Genomic DNA, 21774 nt, shown 5'->3' with positions numbered 1-21774 from the left:
GCAGATGCCTAACCAACCAAGCCACCCAGGTACCCCGAGAATTAGCTTCTCTTTTGTGCCCTTCTTTATTTTTGACATAATACCTATTGTCCCCTTCATTTCTTCCCTTCTTGAAATGTTCAGTCCTAAAGTCTGCCAGATGAGCAGAGCAAAGTTAAGCATCAGCCCTGGGCAAGAAGGACACACAGGGATGAGGCGATTCAGAGCTCGAATGCAAAAAGAAGTGGAAGGTGCCTGTGTAGGAGGCTGTCCAGGCGGTGGACAATCAGAACTTGGTGACGTGAGGAGCACATCAGCTGCTGAGGGACAGCCTGGCCTAGGTACCAAAGAGTAAGCCAGCAGAGTCAGAGGCCAAGCCCATGGAAAAAGGTCTCTCAGCAGCCTGAGGTAGACTGTGGGAACCTACTGGAGGTGAGGAGGATGCCTTCATGGAGGGGTGTCAGGGGCCGCGCTGCCAGGGGACACATCCTTTTGGGGTCTGGCCCTGCATGTGGTACCCAAGCCCAAGTGGGCTGTGAGGAGGGTGGATGTGTGTGGAGAAGGGTTCCCGGGGCGGTTGAAGCATTCAACTCCTCAGGTATTTGAGGAGAGCCAGCGTCCTCACAAAAGGAACTTTTTTCTTTTTTTTTAAGATTTTATTTATTTATTTGAGAGAGAGAGAGAGAGGGCATGAGAAGGGGGAGGGTCACAGGGAGAAACAGATTTCCTGCCAAGCAGGGATCCCAATGTGGGACTTGATCCCAGGACTCCAGGATCGTGACCTGAGTCAAAGGCAATCACTTAACCAAATGAGCCACACAGGCGCCCCACAAAAGGAACTTTTAAATCCAATAATAGCAAAGCTCTTCCCTTATTAAACATTTTTATAGCCCTCAAAATAGTAGTATAATATTCTTCTCTCATGTTTTTAATTTTTCTCTTAAGTATTTAATATTTTTATTATTATTGTGAATAATGTGTTTTACACAGTTTCTTTTTGGCATATAGAAAATGTATCTGGTTTAATACTGATAATTAATCACTGAGATGAACTCTCTTAGTTTCTTAGTTCTAATGTTTTTAAATTGATCCTCTTAGGTTATTTTAGGTTTTTTATTCAAATTAAAATTGAGCAGTTATTAAATCTTGTTAATACACAGTCACTTGTGTCCAATCGCAGATGGGGGAAAGACAAAAAAATTTTAAATGGCCATTAATTAGTTAAATCATTGATTCATTTATCAAATATTTACTGAGCATATATTAGAGCCCTTGCCAAGTTACCTAATCTGGATAATTCTGTTTTTCTCAGCTGTACAATGTAAATAATCAAAGAACCTATCCAAGCATTAAATGAGACAAATCAGGCAAATTGCTCAGCAATGCACATGGCAAGTACTCAATAAACGGCAGCGGCGATGACATACACTAGAAGCTTCCCTTCCCAGTGCTGCATCAGTTGAGACAATGGTCAAGCTCGTCTGTTTTTTTAAGTCCAATATTTCTTTTCCTGCCTCCCCTCTGCCATCTGGAGAATGGCCCTAATTAACTTGAAAAAAAGAAAGGACTTTTCAAGAGGGGCACCTGGGTGGCACAGTTGGTTGAATATCTGCCTTCCGCTCAGGTCATGATCCCAGAGTCCCGGGATCGAGTCCCACATCATGCTCCCTGCTCAGTGGAGAGCCTGGTTCTCCCTCTGACTCTGCTGTTCCTCCTGTTTGTGCTCTCTAGCAAATAACTAACTAAATAAAAATCTTTAAAATGGAAGGAAGGAAGAGGAATTTATGAGAAACTCCTTCTAAAATCTATTAACCTTCCTTTAGCTGTAATCCCCTTGCCTTCCATTTCATTTATAATTTCTGAAGGCTTCTATATACAACAGGCCCTTAGTAAACACTGACAGATTTCAGATCAAATTGGAAAACTAAAAAACCCTGAAAAGGTCCCACTGCCCTATGAAGGTATTAGCACGTCAGGCTACTTAATGGACAAGATATTTCCGTGACGAAGTCTGAGACAACAATGAAACTAAACTCATGCCTGTGAAATCTTCTGAGCTATAGTAAAGTGTCATATATAATATTATGATTAGAAATACAAGTAAATAAATGAATTTTTAAATTTTGAAAAAAGAAATGCAAGAATCATCTTCCCCTCCCAAAAACGTATGCCGCAACATTCAGAAGCGTTTGCTGGTCATTGCTCTTCAGCTTGAGAGAAACTTTTCTCATTAAGTCATAAACTGGAAAACTGCTTGTGTTGGCCATGAGCCAAAAGTCCGATTTCTTTCATGAAATGCAAAAGCAAGTGAAACCCGACATTCTGACTTACCCACTTCTGCCAGAGTTCTGATACAAGACTCCACGGAGGACTTCTGCGCTGGGTTTGGCCAGGTACAATTGTAAATTCTGAAGGCAGATTGCAGCAGCTGAATAAAAACTGGCTGATGTGTCTGAAAGCAGAAAGGAGTATGCAAATAGCTCACTAAGCCATTAACACTCCGAACATGGCATCTATGCATTATCAAAAAGGCTCATCGAAATAAAACACAATCCAGTCTTTTTTGAGCAGTGGCACCATTGACAGAATATCTCATTCAACAAATATTCATTATGTACCCACTTCGTGACAGGCACCATGCCAGATGCTACAGAAAATCAATTATTTGCATTTTAACTACAGACTTAATCAGAAAAAATTTGGCATTTCTTGAAGCCAATGACTTGAACTTCAATATTTTTTAAATAATCTCTGGGTTATTTCTAAGGGTAAGTAGAGCAGGTGTTCTGAGTTTGTTTGATTGATTGCATGTTTTGGTTTCATATGATGTGCAAGGATAGGAGACAACAATTCTGACCTACAGAAACAATTTCATATGGTTCTAATAGTTTAAACGTTTTCCCTAAAGAAAGTATAATTGAAAATGAAATTTTTATAAGGGTAATACACAGTCACTATAGAATTTTGGGCAACCACAGAAATGAAAATCTACAATAATCCTACCATGTAGAGATAATCAGTATCAACATTTTGAAGATATTTACCTCCTGAGTTTTTCTATGTATATAGGCACATATGTCCTTTACACATACAAATTTGGATGATACTCTAATGCAATGCTGAGGACTGTTTCACTTAATATTACTTCATAATCATTTTCCTTAGTCATAAATATTTCTTTTAAAACATGATTTCCATTTGCTATGTAATAAGCCACCCTATGGACAAAAATAATTTATTTAGCTATTCCCCTATTTGTGGTCATTTAAGGCTGATGTCAATTTTTAAGTATTAGAAATACTTGAAAATCTTAGTATATAAATTCCTGCTAATTCTTTCAGGATAAATTATGAAGGTGGAATTTATTGAGTCAAAATGCCTATCCATTGAAAAAATCATTTATTGCAACACTTGGCAAACAGCCAATATACTGATATGAATGTTTCTGTTATGCTTGGAGGGAAAATAGGAATAATTCAGTTTGAAGATGGGGCCTCTTTATTTAAAATAAAGCTTGGTAAACTCAGAAAGGGGCAGAACAGTAAATAATATGAGAGAAAACTGACCTTCAGAAGTGTAGGAAATGACTTCCTGACCATGTTAAAGTTTTTCTTAACTCAAATAAGGTAAACTCTGTGTCACAGAATGTGCCTGTATTTTTTAGTTTACATTACCTGGAGGCTGGTACTGTTGTCTGAAAAGGGGGAATTAAAGAAGCCGCTCACAATGTTCATTATTGACTCAGTGACACACTTCTCCAGGAAGGTGTCAGCGTGTTTCCTGTCCGTGGTTGTGTTGCAAACCTGGAGAGAAAAACTGAATAACTCAATACGCAACTACCACATCTTTGAATTCTAACTCAGTACTGAAACCTTGCAAAAATTGCTCTGAAATTGTTGACTATAACATTTTTTCTGCTTTTGAAAGTTGCTTTGAATAGATACATTTCCGCCAAAAATCTATTAAAATTTTATCATTCTTCTGTAGCTGTTCCATTCAGTTTGGTTGTCATTTCATCTTGGATGAGAATTCTTTTGCAAATGCCCCCAGTCCCTTCCTCCTGCTCTGCTTCTCCATACTTTTGCACACCAACCTTCTCCTTCTGTCCCCAAGCATGGCTTTGCTGGAAAACGCCCTTTCACTTAATGTGAAATGTGAGGAAATCAAGGAAGAAACAGTCATTATAAGAAAGTGGTGAATGTAATTAGCAATGCTTTGTATCTCTACATATTTTCACTTATAATACCTGGCCCAGATTGGAGGATGCCAAGAGAAGACATTTGGCAAGGAAAGTAGAAAGCTAAAAGAAGATAAAACTCTTTCCAACACTTTAGACCTTTTCATCCGTAGCATAGATACGTGGGCAAGGAAGCACAGAAGTGAGCCTTTCCCTGCTTCCTTTCCTGTAGGGCTGAGCACAAAGAGATGATACTCACACTAAAGATAAACCAGAAAAGAACACAGGCCTGGTTCCTGCCCTGATTTTCATATGTGATTAAATGAGGCAGAAATTGGTCATTTTGTGAAACAAGCCACAAATTTCCAAATACATCAGGGTAGACAAATTGCAAAAGCAAAGATACATGATTAAAAACAAATGAAAAAAAGCTGGGTAATAAAAAGAAACATGAAGATAAAAACAAGAAGAAAAGAAAATGGGAGGGCAAAGCACAGGGTGTGAGAAAACCCTGCAAAACTGGGGCAGAATAACAACATTTCAATATTCACACAGTGACGGTGGGGAAATGTGGTGGCCAGATGTTCCAGATGTTCTTAGACAATCCAAATTTCTACATCACTTCTTTTTCTTTTCAGTAAGGTGATTAATCAAAAGAGTAAGTAACTATAATTTAATCTGATACTGCTTTAAAAACCTTTCACACAAATAAATTCACAAAAGGGAAAAATGCCCATCTCAAATGTGTGTCCTGATGTTTTAGTTGGGGAAATAACAGTATTTGCTAAATGCAGGTAAAAGAAAGAGCACAGGGATTGCTTTGCTTCTAAATCACTTCCCATCAGGGCTCTTCATTTTTTCCTCATCTATGAAGTGACACTTCCTTGACTGGGTTGTATTAGAACTACTCCCACTGGTACTGCAGGGACCAGTGCAGTGAAAGGAAATAAATGATGTCAAATTATGCAATCTTTTAAGCTAGTGTTCCAGCAGGTAACATAGTGCCTGGCATATACAACATGTTCAATTAATGTCTGGGGCATGAATGAATCAATTCATTTTAAAAATGAAAGAATAAGAAAGAACAAAAAGACTCATGTTGCTTCAAGGTTCACTCTGGGTTACAATGTATTTGTGGAACACGGGACTAAAAATTGAACGTGATCCCAGCACTAATATCAAATTAGTTTTCCCATGATGGATATGACATAGGATTTATTTCATTTAGTATCTTTCTAGCACTGGCTTTGATATACTGAAATTTTCAGATTCACAGGATAAAAATATATTACAGTTGAAAAGGTAGCTGACTCAATCCACCATAACCAACCCCAATAGCCTTCTTCCTCATCCAGTGACATTTCACACAATCGTGGCGGGGGGGCTCTACAGACCTATTGCAGCACCATATTGAATTACCTGCAACTGGACATTTGCTAAAGAATCACTCAGAAATTTGTGTTAGTGGGTTAGTATAAAGACTTTCCTCAAAATCCTAGGTTTACAAAACTACGTGGAACCTATTCCTCAATTCCTTTGAACAAGAAATTCAGTTTTCAAGATATTTTTTCTTCCCCATACAAATGATAACATTTTTGTTCTTCCAAAACCTTGCAGCCTACATTGCAATATCATGGATAGGCAAAACATGTAAGAAGCCACTTTACTTATTACAATCTTTTAAAAACTTTCCAGGAAAGGGGCATCTGGATGGCTGAGTGGGTTAAGCCTCTGTCTTCGGCTTAGGTCATGATCTCAGGGTCCTGGGATCAAGCCCCACATCGGGCTGGCTCTCTGCTCAGCAGGGAGCCTGTTTCCCCCTATCTCACTCTACCTGCCTCTCTGCCTACTTGTGATCTCTCCCTCTCTCTGTCAAATAAATAAATAAATCTTAAAAAAAAAAAGCCTTTGAGGAAAAAAAAGAACCCCCAAAATAACAATATTTCTTTATCCATTTTTCTTTTATTTATTTTAAATGCCTCATTCCCATATATTGGAAATGATCCCAAAAAATGATATCACATTAAACTAACTTTTTTGTGTATTACATGTATCTTCAAAGTTTTGATCTATTTGCACATATTATTTGCATACCATTATTTCCTATAAAACATGTCCCCATGTGATTCTCTAAACATTTATTTTAAAAGGTTATGTAATAAGCACTGGGTATTATATGCAACTAATGAATCATTGAACACTGCATCAAAAACTAATGATGTACTATATATTGGCTAATTAACATAATAAAAATAAATAAATATAGTTGGAACTTCGAGCAATTACAAAAAATAACACAGGGGAGGAGTCAAGATGGCGGAGAAGTAGCAGGCTGAGATGACATCAGGTAGCAGGAGATCAGCTAGATAGCTTATCAAACCATTCCAAACACCTACAAATCCAACAGGAGACTGAAGAGAAGAAATTCTAGAAACAGAAAATCGGCCACTTTCTGAAAGGTAGGACTGGCGGAGAAGTGAATCCAAAGTGACGGGAAGATAGACCACGGGGAGAGGGGCCGGCTCCCGGCAAATGGCGAAGCAACGGAGCACAAAATCAGGACGTTTGAAAGTCTGTTCTGCTGAGGGACATCACTCCAGAGGCTAAACCAGGGTGAAGCCCACTCAGGGATGGCGTGGCCCCAGGTCCTGCGGGGTCACGGAAGGATCGGGGGTATCTGAGTGTCACTGAGCTTGCAGGTATCAGAGCAGGGAAGCTGGCTACAGAGACAGAGCCGAAGAGTGAGCTCTCAACTTGGGGTTACCTTAAACTGTAATCCATGGCACAGGCCACTGCTCTGTGAGTGGGGTCTTCACAAGATCTGGGGAAACCCCACTGGAAGAGCTCAGGGATCTGCAGAGTTCGGAGACTCCAGGCGGAGCTATGTGCCAGAGACAGAGATGCTTAGTCACAGGCTGGGTGAGGTCAGATCGCCGCAGGCAGAGGCCAGGGAGACAGGAGTGATTGAGCACTTTTCTCTGAGGGCGCACTGAGAAGTGGGGTCCTGAGCTCTTGGCTCCTCAGGGCAGGAGATTGGGAGGCCGCCATTTTCATTCCCATCTTCCAGAACTCTATGGAAAGTGTTCAGGGAACAAAAACTCCCAAAAGCGAACCCGAGTGGATTACTTAGCCTGGCCCCTGGTAAGGGCAGTGCAATTCTGCCTCGGGAAAAGACACTTGAGAATCACTACAACAGGCACCTCCCCCAGAAGATCAACAAGAAATCAAGCCAAGACCAAGTTGACTTACCAAGAACAGCGCAATTCCAGAGGAAGAGAAAGCAAAGCATGGAATTCATGGCTTTCACCCATGATTCTTTAGTCTTGCAAAGTTAATTAATTCTATTTTTTTTTTCTTCGGCTAAATTTTTTTGAACGTTTACCTTTTCCTCTTTTAACATTTTTTAACTAGTTTATTTTAACAATACCTTTCATTAAAAAATATTTTTTGAAACTTCATTATCATACTCATATTTTATCCTTCATTGTATCTAATTTTATTTTTTGTATACACATAGGGTTTTTTCTTCTAAAAAATATGGGGTACAACTTCTTCTAATAGATCAAAATACACCCTAAATCTACCACCGGGCTTGCTCTAGTCTCCAGCCTGAGCAAATTCTCTCCACTTTCTTTTTCTTTATTCTCCTTTTTTAGAAATTTTAAAAAAATTTCTTTTTCATATTTATAGTCATATTCCATCCCTTCATTGTGTTTACCCTTATATGTGTTTTTCATTCTTTAAAATTTTGGGAGGTAGTTGCTTCTAAGAGACCAAATAACTCCCAAAATTAAGTGGGTGACCCTGTTCTAGTCACCAGTCTAATATATATATTTTTTTTTCATTTTTATATTTTTTCCTTATTTGTTTTCTTTTTAAAAAATTTTTTCCCTGAACTTCTTTTTACCCCCATTTCTCCCCCCCTCTCGTGATTTGGGGTCTCTTCTGATTTGGTTAAAGCACATTTTCCTGGGGTCTTTGCCACCCTTTTAGTATTTTATTTGCTCCTTCATATATTCTTATCTGGACAAAATGACAAGGCGGAAAAATTCACCACAAAAAAAAAGAACAAGAGGCAGTACCAAAGGCTAGGGACCTAATCAATACGGACATTGGTAATATGTCAGATCTAGAGTTCAGAATGATGATTCTCAAGGTTCTAGCCGGGCTCGAAAAAGGCATGGAAGATATTAGAGAAACGCTGTCCGGAGAAATAAAAGCCCTTTCTGGAGAAATAAAAGAACTAAAATCTAACCAAGTTGAAATTAAAAAAGCTATTAATGAGGTGCAATAAAAAATGGAGGCTCTTACTGCTAGGATAAATGAGGCAGAAGAAAGAATTAGTGATATAGAAGACTAAATGACAGAGAATAAAGAAGCTGAGCAAAAGAGAGACAAACAATTACTGGACCACGAGGGGATTATTCAAGAGATAAGTGATACCATAAGAAGAAACAACATTAGAATAATTGGGATTCCAGAAGAAGAAGAAAGGGGGGTGGGGGCAGAAGGTATATTGGAGCAAATTATTGTAGGGAATTTCCCTAATATGGCAAAGGGAACAAGCATCAAAATCAAGGAGGTGCAGAGAACCCCCCTCAAAATCAATGAGAATCGGTCCACACCCCGTCATTTAATAGTAAAATTTACAAGTCTTAGTGACAAAGAGAAAATCCTGAAAGCAGCCTGGGACAAGAAGTCTATAATATACAATGGTTAAAATATTAGATTGGCAGCAGACTTATCCACAGAGACCTAGCAGGCCAGAAAGAGCTGGCATGATATATTCAGAGCACTAAATGAGAAAAACATGCAGCCAAGAATACTATATCTAGCTAGGCTATCATTGAAAATAGAAGGAGAGATAAAAAGCTTCCAGGACAAACAAAAACTGAAAGAATTTGCAAACACCAAACCAGCTCTACAGGAAATACTGAAAGTGATCCTCTAAGCAAAGAGAGACCTTAAAAGTAGTAGATCAGAAAGGAACAGAGACAATATACAGTAACAGTAACCTTATAGGCAATACAATGGCACTAAATTCATATCTCTCAATAGTTACCCTGAATGTTAATGGGCTAAATGCCCCAATCAAAAGACACGGGGTATCAGAATGGATAAAAAAACAAAACCCATTAATACACTGCCTATAAATGACTCATTTTAGACCCAAAGACACCTCCAGATTTAAAGTGAGGGGGTGGAAAACAATTTACCATGCTAATGGACATCAGAAGAAAGCTGGGGTGGCAATCCTTATATCAGATCAATTAGATTTTAAGCCAAAGACTACAATAAGAGCTGAGGAAGGACATATCATACTCAAAGGGTCTGTCCAACAAGAAGATTAACAATTTTAAATATCTACACCCCTAACATGGGAGCAGCCAACTAGATAAAACAATCAATAACAAAATCAAAGAAACACATCGACAATAATACAATAATAGTAGGGGACTTTAACATTCCCCTCACTGAAATGGACAGGAAGAAATAGAAAACCTGAACAGACCCATAACCAGTAAAGAGATTGAAACAGTCATCAAAAACCTCCAAACAAACAAAAGCCCAGGGCCAGACGGCTTCCCAGGGGAATTCTACCAAACATTTAAAGAAGAACTAATTCCTATTCTCCTGAAACTGTTCCAAAAAATAGAAATGGAAGGAAAACTTCCAAACTCATTTTATGAGGCCAGCATCACTTTGATCCCAAAACCAGACAAGGATCCCATCAAAAAAGAGAATTACAGACCAATATCCTTGATGAACACAGATGCGAAAATTCTCACCAAAATACTAGGCAATAGGATCCAACAGTACATTAAAATGATTATTCACCACAACCAAGTGGGATTTATTCCAGAAATGCAAGATGGGTTCAACATCTGCAAATCAATCAATGTGATACAATACATTAATAAAAGAAAGAACAAGAACCATACGATACTCTCAGGAGATGCAGAAAAAGCAGTTAACAAAGTACAGCATCCCTTCCTCATCAAAACTCTCCAAAGTGTAGGAATAGATGGCACATACCTTAATATTATCAAAGCCATCTACGAAAAACCCACCACAAATATCATTCTCAATGGAGAAAAACTGAGAGCTTTTCTGCTAAGGTCAGGAACACAGCAGGGATGTCCATTATTACCACTGCTATTCAACATAGTACTAGAAGTCCTAGCCTCAGCAATCATACAACAAAAGGAAATTAAAGGCATCCAAATTAGCAAAGAAGTCAAACTATCACTCTTTGCAGATAATATGATACTTTATGTGGAAAACCCAAAAGACTCCACTACAAATCTGCTAGAACTTGTACAGGAATTCAGTAAAGTGTCAGGATATATCAATGCATGGAAATCAGTTGCATTTCTTTACACCAACAACAGGACAGAAGAAAGAGAAATTAAGGAGTCAATCCCATTTCCAATGGCACCCAAAACCATAAGATACCTAGGAATAAACCTAACCAAAGAGGCAAAGAATCTCTACTCAGAAAACTATAAAGTACTCAGGAAAGAAATTGAGGAAGACACAAAGAAATTGAAAAACATTCCATGCTCATGGATTGGAAGAACAAATATTGTGAAAATGTCTATTCTACCTAAAGCAATCTACACATTTTTTTTTTTTTTTATTTGACAGACAGATCACAAGTAGGCAGAGAGGCAGGCAGAGAGAGACAGGAGGAGGAGGCAGACTCCCTGCTGAGCAGAGAGCCCGATGCAGGACTCGATCCCAGGACCCTGAGATCATGACCTGAGCCGAAGGCAGAGGCTTTAACCACTGAGCCACCCAGGCGCCCCTAGCAATCTACACATTTAATGCAATTCCTATCAAAATACCATCCTTTTTTTTTTCAAAGAAATGGAACAAATAGTCCTAAAATTTATATGGAACCAGAAAAGACCTCAAATAGCCAAAGGAATATTGAAAAAGAATGCCAAAGTTGGTGGCATCAAAATTCCGGACTTCAAGCTCTATTACAAAGCTGTCATCATCAAGACAGCATGGTCCTGGCACAAAAACAGACACATAGATCAATGGAACAGAATAGAGAGCCCAGAAATAGACCCTCAACTCTATGGTCAACTAATCTTCGACAAAGCAGGAAAGAATGTCCAATGGAAAAAAGACAGCCTCTTCAATAAATGGTTTGGGAAAATTGGACGGCCACATGCAGAAAAATGAAATTGGACCATTTCCTTACACCACACACGAAAATAGACCCAAAATGGGTGAAGGACCTCAATGTGAGAAAAGAATCCATCAAAATCCTTGAGGAGAACACAGGCAGCAACCTCTTCGACCTCAGCCACAGCAACTTCTTCCTAGGAACATTGCCAAAGACAAGGGAAGCAAGGATAAAAATGAACTATTGGGACTTCATCAAGATCAAAGCTTTTGCACAGCAAAGGAAACAGTTAACAACCAAAAGACAACTAACAGAATGGGAGAAGATATTTGCAAACAAAATATCAGATAAAGGGCTAGTATCCAAAATCTATAAAGATTTTAGCAAACTCAACACCCAAAGAACAAATAATCCAGTCAAAAAATGGGCAGAAGACATGAATAGACATTTCTGCAAAGAAGACATCCAGATGGCCAACAGACACATGAAAAAGTGCTCCACATCACTTGGCATCAGAGAAATACAAATCAAAACCACAATGAGATACCACCTCACACCAGTCAGAATGGCTAAAATTGACAAGTCAGGAAATGACAAATAAATGCTGGCGAGGATGCGGAGAAAGGGGAACCCTCCTACACTGTTGGTGGGAATGCAAGCTGGTGCAACCACTCTGGAAAACGGCATGGAGGTTCCTCAAAAAGTTGAAAATAGAGCTACCTTATGACCCAGCAATTGCACTACTGGGTATTTACCCTAAAGATACCGAAACGTAGTTACCTGAAGTGTCACATGCATCCGAATGTTTATAGCAGCAATGTCTACAATAGCCAAGCTATGGAAAGAACCTAGATGTCCATCAACAGATGAATGGATAAAGAAGATGAGGTGTATATATATATATAATGGAATACAATGTAGCCATCAAAAGAAATGAAATCTTGCCATTTGCGAGGACATGGATGGAACTAGAGGGCATTATGCTTAACGAAATAAGTCAATCGGAGAAAGACAACTATCATATGATCTCCCTGATATGAGGAAGTGGAGATGCAACATGGGGGGTTAGGGGTGTAGGAAAAGAATAAATGAAACAAGATGGGATTGGGAGGGAGACAAACCATAAGAGACTCTTAATCTCACAAAACAAACTGAGAGGGGCCAGGGGTAGGGGTGTAGGGAGAGGGTGGGGGGGTTATGGACATTGGGGAGGGTATGTGCTATGGTGAGTGCTGTGAAGTTTGAAAACCTGGCCATTCACAGACCTATACCCCTGGGGCTAATAATACGTTATATGTTTATAAGAAAATTTAAAAATTAAAAAAATTAAAATTAAAATTAAAGGTTGTATTTATTCCATCATACATCCATCATTTATTCCATCCATGCACCATCATGTTTTAATCCATTTTTCGAGTAAACTGAGGTATACATAACAAAGAAATACAAATCACTTTCCTGTTTTCCTAGTTATTTCATTCTTACTGGTCTTTTTATGTGATTTCCCTACTTTTTTTTTTTTTTTTGCAACTATAACAAATTGTGGAAAATTCTTATATTTTCTTTCAGATTTTTGGCATATATTCTACCAAAAGAGGAATCACTGGATGAGGATAAATAGGCAGTTTTATACTGTTGCTGGGCTGATCCTCGAAAATAATAAATTTACAATGTTAGCAACAGCTTATATGTAGATACACAAGACGGTCCCCCATCATTACCAACTAACTCTTGTTTTCAGCTCCAGTTGGGATCAGCTGATGTGATGGCAGAACAGAAGGGGTGAGAAAGAATTCAGAGGCCTGAGTGGGCCTCTGCCTCTAACCCCATCTCCTCCTCCTCACAGAGGTTTCAGCAGTGTCTGCATCTCCGGAAGCAGCCCTTACTGAGTCCATCGGCAGTGTCCCCAGTAACAATGGTGCTGCCTTCAGCCCTTTATGCCTGGGTGCAAACAGCTTTGCAGTGTTCCCAATTCCTGTGTGCTCCCCTGTGCCTTCTTGGTCCCTTTCACACTGCCCACGTCTCCTGGAGGAGGCCATCTGGTTCCCACGGAAACTGACTGTTCTGTCTGTAAATTATTATTTTCGCCAGTTTAATGACACTTAAAAAAGTTATTTTGTTTTTCTGACATTGCTAATGAGGCTTGGTACTTTCCACATAATCACTTCCTGCCTACATTTTGCTATGTATGGGTGATTCAAATCCTCTAACCACTTTAAGTAAGGCCTGGATAACGACTGGTACATGCCGTATCTTTTAACATTTTTCACAAGCTCTTGTTGAGCTCTTTCCCATATATTTTTCATATTCAGAGTTTTTTTATTTAGAATGTTCATTTTATTACATTTCATTGTGTCAAATAATTCTTAGCATTCAGGCATTATATTTTATTTAGATCATTTCTATTTAGTTAACATAAAGAAGAAAAAAACCTCCCTTCCACAAAAGCAAAGGACATTCTACACATTTTGTTCTAGTTTTTTATTGGAATCCTCCTCCATCCCTGTATCCTGACTCCCATTCAACTATTTATGCTATCTGGGAGTTTGCTGCTATGGTGACCTGATTTACTGATTCTGATCAATTTTTTTCCCATATTGATATCCAACTATCCTCCAAACATTTACTAAACAGTGATTTCTTGTCTCACTCTTAGGTTGCTTGAGGTTTGTCATATGTCACTAATTACTATTTAAAGCTCTCTGTTATATTCCCATATCATTATTTTTAAAATATTTTAAAATCTCTGTAAAGTATTATAAAATATTAAAATAATCCCAAACTCCATGTATCATTATTTTTCAAATTGTTTGTTTAAATTATTATTATTTAAATTAAAGCTAAATATTGGGGTGCCTGGGTGGTTCAGTCAGTTAAGCATTGGCCTTTGGCTCAGGTCATGGTTCCAGGGTCCTGGGATTGAGCCCTGCATTGGGCTCCCTACTCACCAGGAAGCCTGCTTCTCCCTCACCCTCTATAGTTCCCCATGCTTATGCTCTCTCTTTCAAATAAATAAAACCTTTTTAAAAAATTAATTAAAGCTAAATATTGGATTAGGAGATAGGACAGTGAACCAAATAAAATAAAGTCCCTACTCTGTAAGAGCTTTTATTCTAATCAAGAAAGACACACAATAGATAATACAAGTAGAAAATAGAGCAAATAGGATACTCTAGAGAAAAATAAAAAAGGGCAATCTGTACAGGGAGGACAATAGCTCCTTTTTATGCTTCAGGAAGAGAGGGTAAGGTTGAGAATTACCATTTTACTTAACTTGCTTGGGGAACTTCTCTGGATAAGACGACATTTTAACAAAAAAAAAAAAAAACCCGAAAGAAGTGAGGAAACAGCCCTGGAGGGTTCTGGGGGAAGAACAAGTGAAAATCTGTCTCCATCAGTAGAACATAAGTCCCTGGACCTGGGAAACTAGACTGACTTGCTCACCACCGCACATGCAGGACCTCAGCACACAGTAGGTATAAAATAATTTGCTGAAAAGCAAATATGAAACAACGTGTCTAGACATGATTATGTCTGATATTTCTCCCCGTGCATGTATGATGTCTCTTCTCTCTTCCAATCCAAAGATGACAGATGGGCTTTAAAAAGTTAGATGCTAGAGCAGCACTGTCCAATAGGACTTTCTGCCAGCGATGGAAATCCGTATCTGTGATGTCCAACACATGTGCTTACTGGGCACTTGAAAGATGGCTCTGTGCTACCGAGGAACTGGATTTTCCATCCGATTTAATTTTACCTAATTAAAATTTAAATTTAAATGTGGCAAGCTGCTACCCCACAGGATAGGAGAGCTCTAGTGCCAGTAAAATACTTCAATCACACAGACCAAGGAATACAAATCCTAAGGATACTTGTAGACAGTAAACATGCCCCTCTAAATAGCCGAGGTAATATCATATATTTATTTTAATTTGCATCCCTTCATTCATGGGGCCAAAACTTCCAAACGTTTGCTTTTACACATCTCCTTTTTATTTTTTTTTTAATTTTTTTAAAGATTGTTTTTAATTTTTTTTTATTTTTAAAAATTTTATCTACTTAGCTGTCAGAGACAAAGAGAGAGAGAGAGAGCATAAGCACAGAGAGAGGCAGGCAGAAGGAGAAGCAGGCTCATCAATGAGCAAGGAGCCCAATGTGGGACTCGATCCCAGAACCCTGGGACCACAACCTGAGCCAAGGCAGCTGCTTAACCAACTGAGCCACCCAGGCATCCCTAAACATCTCCTTTTTAGATGAGTCATCAGTTCATATACTCAGTTGGCTTTCTTAGAATTCTAAACTAGTATTTTTCTTAATATCCATATATATTAATTGTAGGAACCCTGAAAAAACACAGAAAAGCACAAAATGGAAATGAAGATTATTTATAATACAAAAATCCAGATAAAACAATGGTAAACCTCTTAGAAGCCTTTCTTCTTAATCTTTGTGCTCCACCATGTATATTTTCCATAACTGAAATTATTCTAGATAATCAGTTTTGTCTTCTCCTTTTCATGCTCATCACTCAACCATTAGCACTTCCCACATTATTAAAAATCCTCAAGAAATAATCTCAATGACTCTGTAATATCAATCTCATAGATATATCATAATTTATTGAACCATTTCTCTATTATTAAATTTTGAAACTATTTCTTACTGTATATTATTATAACAGCATGTTGAGCTTCGTTGACCATAAATCCTTGATATCATTTCTAATTATTTCCCGAGGACAGATTCTTGGAAGGTAATTATTTGACACATTAAAAAGGTATGAAGGCTTCTTTTAATGTATTACCAAAATGCTTTTCAGAAAGACAGCATGAATTTATATTCTCATCAGCAAAGTATGTGAACCAACATTTAATATTATCTCTTTACTTTTATCTTTTTGCCCTAACAACTTCGATAGTTAGAAACTGGATCTTATTCTTCTTTGTATTTTTAAAAAATTATTAACAGTTGACTATTTTTTTCAGGGGTTTACTTGCATTTCCTGCTCTATAAGTCATGAATGCTTGGGTCTTGACTATTTCATTATCAGATTGTTAGTGGTTTTCATATATATATATATAAAAAACATGTTCTTATATTCTTATATATTCTTATATATATTCATATGTACATATATACATTATATATGTATATATACATATATAGTCTTTATACATTCATATATGCATATATACATATATACATATATGCTTTTCATATATATATAAAACATGTTCTTATATATATTCTTATACATTTTTATATACATTCATGTGTATATATACATTATATATATATACATATGTATTCTTTATACATTTATATATACATACATATAAAATTATTAACAGTTGACTTTTTTTCAGGGGTTTACTTGTATTTCCTCCTCTATAAGTCATGAATGCTTGGGTCTTGACTATTTCATTATTAGATTGTTGGTGGTTTTCATATATATATAAAAAGCATGTTCTTATATATATTCTTATACATTCCTATATACATTCATATGTACATATATACATTATATATGTATATATACATATATACATTCATATATGCATATATATGTATGTATGTGTGTGTGTGTATATATATATACACATATATACACACATTCTTTTTTTTCTTTTTCAAGCATTGGGCCTTTAAAGATTTATTTTCTTATTTCAGAGTGTTGGGAGCAGAGGGAGTGGAAAAGAGAAACCCAAGCAGGCTCTGCACTCAGCATGGAGTCAGACATAAGGCTCGATTTCACAACCCAGAGAGCATGACCTGAGCCAAAACCAAGAGTCCCAAGCTCAACTGACGAGCCATCCAGGTGTCCCAAAATCTTTATGTAAAGATTATTTAAGCCTTTTTAAAAATGCTCGGCAACTTTTTTCTATTTTGAGTTTTTTATTGCTATGTGTGATGTTTTATGTACTTAAATTTGAAATTTTCAAAAAACAAAACATCTATTATTTTCCTTAGCTATTCTCATTCACTGCTTTTATACTTAAAAAGAACCTCATCCAGGGACGCCTGGGTGGCTCAGTGGGTTAAAGCCACTGCCTTCGGCTTAGGTCATGATCTCAGGTCCTCGGATCTAGACCAGCATCTGGTTCTCTACTCGGCGGGGAGCCTGCTTCCTCCTCTTTCTCTGCCTGCCTCTCTGCCTACTTGTGTTCTCTCTGTCAAATAAATAAATAAAATCTTTAAAAAAAAAAAAAAGAAGAAGAACCTCATCCAAAGATAGATAAATAGCTACCTACATCATTTCCATCCATTTTTATTACTCCACATTTATCTCTAAAATTTTAATCTAATTGCAATTTATGCTATTATATTATATATATACAATTATATATATACAATTATATATTTTTATATTTTATAAAATACAAATTTATAATACAAATTTTTATATATATAATGTAAAAATATAGATTTTTATATTATATAATATATAGATATATATATCTAAAAATCTAATATAGATTTTTATATTATATTATATATATACAATTATATATAATTATATATAATTGTATATATATAATATAATAGCATAAATTGCAATTTATATATATATATTATATATATATATTAATAATTTATTTAGGTTAGAAACTGAGTTCATTTCACCCCAAATAGCCAGTGTCCTCAAATATTATTTTGATTTAGTTCAAATCAAGTTTTGTTGAATATCTATTCCACACCAAGAATGTTCTACATACCTAGGATCTATTGATGAATAAAATACATAAGAATCACTACTCTAGTGGAGCTTGTATTATTACTTTAATGTTACCAGGGTAAGCCAACTGCAGCTCCGGGGGCAAATCTAGCCATAACCACTTGCTTACATATTATCTATGGCTCTTTTCCCTTCAGTAATTCCTATAACCATTGGGACAGAGGCCTGAAAAGCTAAATTATTAACTACCTTGCTGTTCATGGAGAAAGTTTGCTCATCCCTGAAAATAACCAATCACTTCCTTACTAATGGTAATAATTTATTATATATTAATATCTTACATATGTAAAAATCTGTTTATGCCTGTTTATTTCATTCCATTGATATGCCCACTTAATTAGATGCTAAGCCTACACTTACTTTGTTTTCAAATTCACTTCGTAAGTATTTTTCACTTCAGGGGACACTTATTTATTTCACAAATACATACCATCTACTATGTGTGAGACATTGTTCAAGGTCAGGTGTGCAAACAGACACACTCCCTGCCCTCTGTTTCAGTAGGAACAAATACAAATGCATATAAAAATGTCACGTGGGGATGTAAGTTCGATGAAGACAAATGAAGCAAGTGAGGGGGGGAGCAGAGGGAAGAAGTTGTTACACACAGGGTGGTAAGTGAAGGCCTCTTTGAGGGCTTCTAAGCAGGAACATGAAAGAAGTGTTGAGGATACCTGGAGAACCAGTACTACCTCAGGCAGATGAAAAGGTGCTGAGATGGGAGTTCAGGTGTTTTCTCATAATGACCCAAATCCCCTGATTTTGAAACAATCATCAGTTACAAAGGTAAAGGAAAGCGTTTCTGCCCCCCAGACGCCAAGTTTAGCCACACTGGAACACAGACCAAAGTGGGCAGCTGCTTAATGCTCTGAAATACAGTGGAACAACTTTTCATGAGGCTAATACCTTTGCTGCCTGCCTAAATCTGGCGTATTTACAGAACACAGGTACTATCTGTCAGGAAATCAGAATGGAATTACATGTGGGAAACCCAGCACCGGCTTATTAAAAACAGTCTTTCAGAAAGCTTTTCTTACATGGGTCTTAGCAAGATAAAAGACTGGGTGCGGTGCATAAACACTGAATTTAGGAACACTGAAAAAAGTAAAAAAAAATAAAATTAAAAAAAAAAAGACAAGGAAGTACAAATAGGAATATGAAAGATACTAATTAACACTCTTTAGAGAGATTTACCCACGAGCAAACAAAAAGAACCTGGTAGAAATGACTCCAGCACAACATGAAGGGAAAGGTGGAAGGTGGTATGAATGCAATTACATATTAATATTTCTTCCACCTTGTAAGTAAGACTGTTCTCCAAACTTCTACTAACATAATCATCTGCCTTGTGCTGGCTGGATCCCACCTGAAACCTCATCCTAAACGCCATCCTTTCCAAACACTGACACAGAGAGAACCTGAAAGTGTATTGAAAACAGGAAGGGGAACAAATGTGAGAAGCTTTTATAGAAAAAGCACCGGGTCAGACCCAAGCAGATTCCCCAGCTCTGCTTCTGGCTAGGTAAGTCACCCTATGCCAGCGAATTAATCTCTCTAGAACTCAGGGGCAAAATTATGACGTCAGTCTTAAGTTCTTTAACTTGCATGACTTTATTATTTGAAAGTAGATGACCAGTAAGAAGAATATGTTACTTATGGTGAATTCCTACCAAACTGAATATGTCGCTAGAGAAGGAAGAAATAGGCAAAAGCTATAATCATAAGAATTTGTCTCAATATTAAAAGCTTTTCACAATTAAAGTTATGCAATAATGAAACCGGTTATCTCAAATAAGAGTGAGAGGACTCCTGCTGGAAATACACAGGCAGGTGCTTAAGAGTGTGAGCCATGGGACTGCTGGTCTCTTCCAACCTTAAGAGCCTATGATTCTTGCAGTCCAATTCGCCACATACCTTTCCTTCAGATCACCTTCACCATTCCCCATTGACATAAATCAGCTGTTCCAGGATATCATCGTTTCACGGGAACATCTGCATTTAGCCCATCTCTCTGTCAAGTCACTACTGCGCATGCCCAGTTTCAAAGATGGTTTCTGGCTCTTGCCTGTACTGCCTGGTCCTCCTTTTGGGTATCCTCAACATTGTTATTGGTATAGGTATTGAGGAATCTTGTTGAAATTGCTTCAAAGCCTACATATACCCTGGTAATAAAATACCAGTGACGTTACCATGATACGGATAAAATAGAGGATATTCCCAGCTCTCTGAGTAAGGGCTACACCTGTGCATATGCATTATCTCATTGAAGCCTCCTGATAACTCTATGAGGAATGTGTTATTGGATCCAGTTACAAATCAGGAAACTGAGTCAGAGGGGTAAGTCCTTTGCTCAAGGTAACTGAAATAGGAAGAGGCAGAATCTGGACTTGAACTCTGGTCTGGCTAATGCCCGTAAAGTACCTACTCTGAAACTACTATATTCTCCTGCAGTGGTTCCCAAAGTATGGCCCCTGGACCGGCAGCTTCAGCATCACCTGGGAGCGTGTTAAAAAGGCAAAGACTCACACCTACTGCACCAGATACTCTGGGGTAGGGCTCAGCAATCTGTTTTAAGAAACACTCCAGACAATTCTGATGTTTGCTGAGGTTTGAGAATTACTGATCTACACAACTGAAAAGTTGCCTAGGAAGCCACTTCTACTTTATTTAGACAATGTTTTGTATTTGAATTTGAGTATGTGGTGGCTCCTTAATCTCTCTTCAAGGGCAGAAAGACAAAGCCCAGTTACGAAAAGCCAGGTTTCCTGTCCCTTCCCTGAAATAGGAAGGGTGATTCTTTGTCATTCTTGGTGAAGGGATAAAAGAGCTGCTGTTTTAAAATATAAATAAGAGCGAAACCATGAAGGAAAGAAAAAAATGCTTTTTACGGTATAGCTAAGAGGTTGTGGTTAGACATAATGAGTGAATAGACTAAAAAGATCTCAAAATTCCCTTCAAGCCTTTATATAATAAATAACATTAAATGTCTACTTAATCAAAATGGTTAAAATAAAAACCCTTCCTAGCATGCATGCTTTCTTTATAAAAAAGAATACATACATCATAGCTTTAGAAATACATCAGCAGCAAGGGTATTTCCAGAGTGGCATAACCAACGGCTGTTACCACCAGCTTTCTTTGGTTTAAAAGATAAAACTCTTTGTAGCTTTGCAGCTCATGCTGCCTATAAGATGACCTTGGTCCTGTCAAAATTACCTGTAGTCCGTGGCACTGTGCAGCTCTGCAAATCAATCTATAATCTCTTTAATATCTTCCTGCACATGCAATTTTAAAGCTCAGTCATCGGCCATCCTTTACTTCAAGGTCTCTAGCGATCCTTGTAGCCCAACAGATGCAAGGGCTTTCACAAGGACATGGGGGTCAATATGAGGAGTATGAAAATCGTATGTAAAATAAGATGATTTCTCCACAGGTGCTAGTTTGCCTGCCAAAGGCAACGAGTGGCTTTTCATTCTATAGAAACGAAGTAAAGTAAGGACTGCCTTACTCCACGCATGTGTGAACATGGTGGAGTTGGCTTAGACGACACCACATGGAAGGTAAAATAGGCACATTTCACCCACAAGGCCCTTATGTCTGAGTCTGAGTCAGTGTTTTCTTATATCCCTCTTGTTTTCCTTCCTTCCAAAAAGGATTGTAGGGAGGCAGTCAGCATCCATTCTTCTAAGACAGTGGAAATATGGACCTCATTAACCCCCCCTTTCCTCCAAATACATCTACATA

At 37.6% G+C, this 21774-nt stretch overlaps 1 protein-coding gene across 2 annotated transcripts in view; it reads right to left on the bottom strand.

Annotated features, from left to right (window-relative positions):
• Nucleotides 1–21774, bottom strand: part of ITPR2 (inositol 1,4,5-trisphosphate receptor type 2) — a 483190-nt gene that overhangs the window by 233196 nt on the left and 228220 nt on the right. For both annotated transcript variants that reach the window (XM_032855216.1, XM_032855215.1), the window contains exons 33-34: nt 3654–3782; nt 2311–2431 (exon numbers count right to left, since the gene is read on the bottom strand). In XM_032855216.1, the coding sequence (XP_032711107.1) occupies nt 2311–2431; nt 3654–3782 (250 nt within the window). The remainder of the gene's footprint in view (nt 1–2310; nt 2432–3653; nt 3783–21774) is intronic.

The sequence above is a fragment of the Lontra canadensis genome, unplaced genomic scaffold (genome assembly GCF_010015895.1).
Source record: "Lontra canadensis isolate GAN:19392208 unplaced genomic scaffold, GSC_riverotter_1.0 scaffold9, whole genome shotgun sequence".
NCBI lineage: Eukaryota > Metazoa > Chordata > Mammalia > Carnivora > Mustelidae > Lontra > Lontra canadensis.
Note: the sequence above shows the minus strand (reverse complement) of the source record. Positions and strands in the feature narration are given on the sequence as shown.